The 1811-nt window shown below is 69.0% G+C and overlaps 1 protein-coding gene across 1 annotated transcript in view; it reads right to left on the bottom strand.

Moving 5' to 3' along the window:
* Positions 1-1811, bottom strand: part of PTPRU (protein tyrosine phosphatase receptor type U) — a 70301-nt gene that overhangs the window by 59416 nt on the left and 9074 nt on the right. The window contains 3 exon segments of the mRNA XM_027766734.1: positions 480-892; positions 1164-1237; positions 1692-1807. Coding sequence (XP_027622535.1) covers positions 480-892; positions 1164-1237; positions 1692-1807 — 603 coding nt within the window.

Genomic DNA, 1811 nt, shown 5'->3' with positions numbered 1-1811 from the left:
GAGGGCCTCAGGCCACCATCCCCGAAAGTCGCTTCATCCTTGGGCAGGACAAGCCTTGGGATCGGGTGCCCAGGCCAGAGAACTCGGTGAGTATGAGGTGTCTTTTGCTGCTCATTTCATCTAGAAGAGAGAAGGAGAGCTAAGAACGGATTCTGGGGCCAGCCAGTCCAGGGTTCCAGCCCCAGTTCTGCTACTTACTAGCTGCGGGACCTTGGGCCAGTCACTTAGCATCTCTGGGCCTGTCACCACGTGGGTCAAATGCGTATGGGAAGAGTACCCACCTTGCGGTGCCGTTGTAAACTGGACATCACACGCGTGGGCATGTGCTCGTGTCAGGCAAGGTAGCTACTACAAGAGCGCAGGAAAACACCAGCGGCCAGCGGCCTGGCAGCACGATCCTAGCCACACTCTCCCCAACCCTTCAGGAACCGAAACTCAGAGTAGGGAGTGGGGACAAGGGCCGGCTGTGGGGTGCCCACCTGCACATTTGGTGCGGCTGAGGAGGGCTGGCCCAGGGCGGCCAGTGCCGCCATCCCCAGGGCGCGTGAGCAGCACGCTGATCTCGTACTCTGTGTCGGGGTCCAGGTGCCACAGCTTGTAGGTCTGCAGGCTGACTGCGTGCACCTCCGCCCAGGGGCCGCGTGCCATGCGGTACTCGATCTCCTTCCGTATAATCGGGCCGTCGCCGAGGACCGAGTGCGTGTTGAGCTGGACGATGAGGTAGGTGGGGCCAGCGCGCAGCAGCTGCGGGGGCGCGATCGGGGTCGGGGGCTCTGCGAGGAGATGGGGGAGCCGCCCAGGTGACGCCCGAGTCCCGAGCCCTAGGCCTGCACCCACATACTCACATCCCAGGGGCCCTCCGTCCTCCAGGCCCTCCACCAGACCTGGTCTCCTGTCCGACTAAGCTTCCAGGCCTGAAGGCACTGGCTCCAAAGGCTGGCCCTGCCCTCTGTCCGCCAGTCGCCACCTGCCCTCATCCCTGCCCGCTCCCTCTCCCTACTCCGCTTAGCCAGTGTCCCGGCCTCCCGGGCTGACCACGGCTAGCTCGGGGGAGCCTTGAGGCCACACAGCCAGTCCCACCTCCCCAGCCCTCCCTTGACCTGTTTCCACCCCCTGGTCCCTGGCCCCTGGCCTGGCCAGCCCTGCCCGGAGGTGGGGTCTACGCCCTGCCCCGCGGGGCGCGGCGGTGGCTGACGGGCCGCACGCTGGCCGCGGGCACCAGTGCCCCGCTCTGGCGCTGCGGGGAAGAGGGGCACTCGGTCAGGGGCGCCGCGCAGGGAGGGGTCCCGACTGCCCCGCCGCGCCGACCCCGCGGGAAACGGCAATGGGGAACGGGGCTCCTGCAGCCAGCCGGCCCTGGGGTGATGGGACCCGCGACGGCACATTGGGGCCCCAGGGGAGAGGGGGAGAGGGTTAGTGCGCGGGGGGCCGGGGTGTGAGCCAGGGCCCAGAAGCAGCTACCCTCCCGCCCTGGCCGGCACCGCCCGCCACCTGCAGGAGGAAGCGATCGCCCTCGGCAGCCCTGCCCGCCGCCATGCACTGGAACGACGCGGGCCCTGGGGTGATGGGACCCGCGACGGCACATTGGGGCCCCAGGGGAGAGGGGGAGAGGGTTAGTGCGCGGGGGGCCGGGGTGTGAGCCAGGGCCCAGAAGCAGCTACCCTCCCGCCCTGGCCGGCACCGCCCGCCACCTGCAGGAGGAAGCGATCGCCCTCGGCAGCCCTGCCCGCCGCCATGCACTGGAACGACGCGTTCTGGCCCGCGTTGACCTCCACGTCGCCCAGGCGCCAGAAGTGCGGGGGCTGCGGCAG

Source organism: Tupaia chinensis, unplaced genomic scaffold (genome assembly GCF_000334495.1).
Source record: "Tupaia chinensis unplaced genomic scaffold, TupChi_1.0 Scaffold143646_2, whole genome shotgun sequence".
Lineage (NCBI taxonomy): Eukaryota > Metazoa > Chordata > Mammalia > Scandentia > Tupaiidae > Tupaia > Tupaia belangeri.
This window is presented reverse-complemented; position numbering and strand designations above follow the sequence as displayed.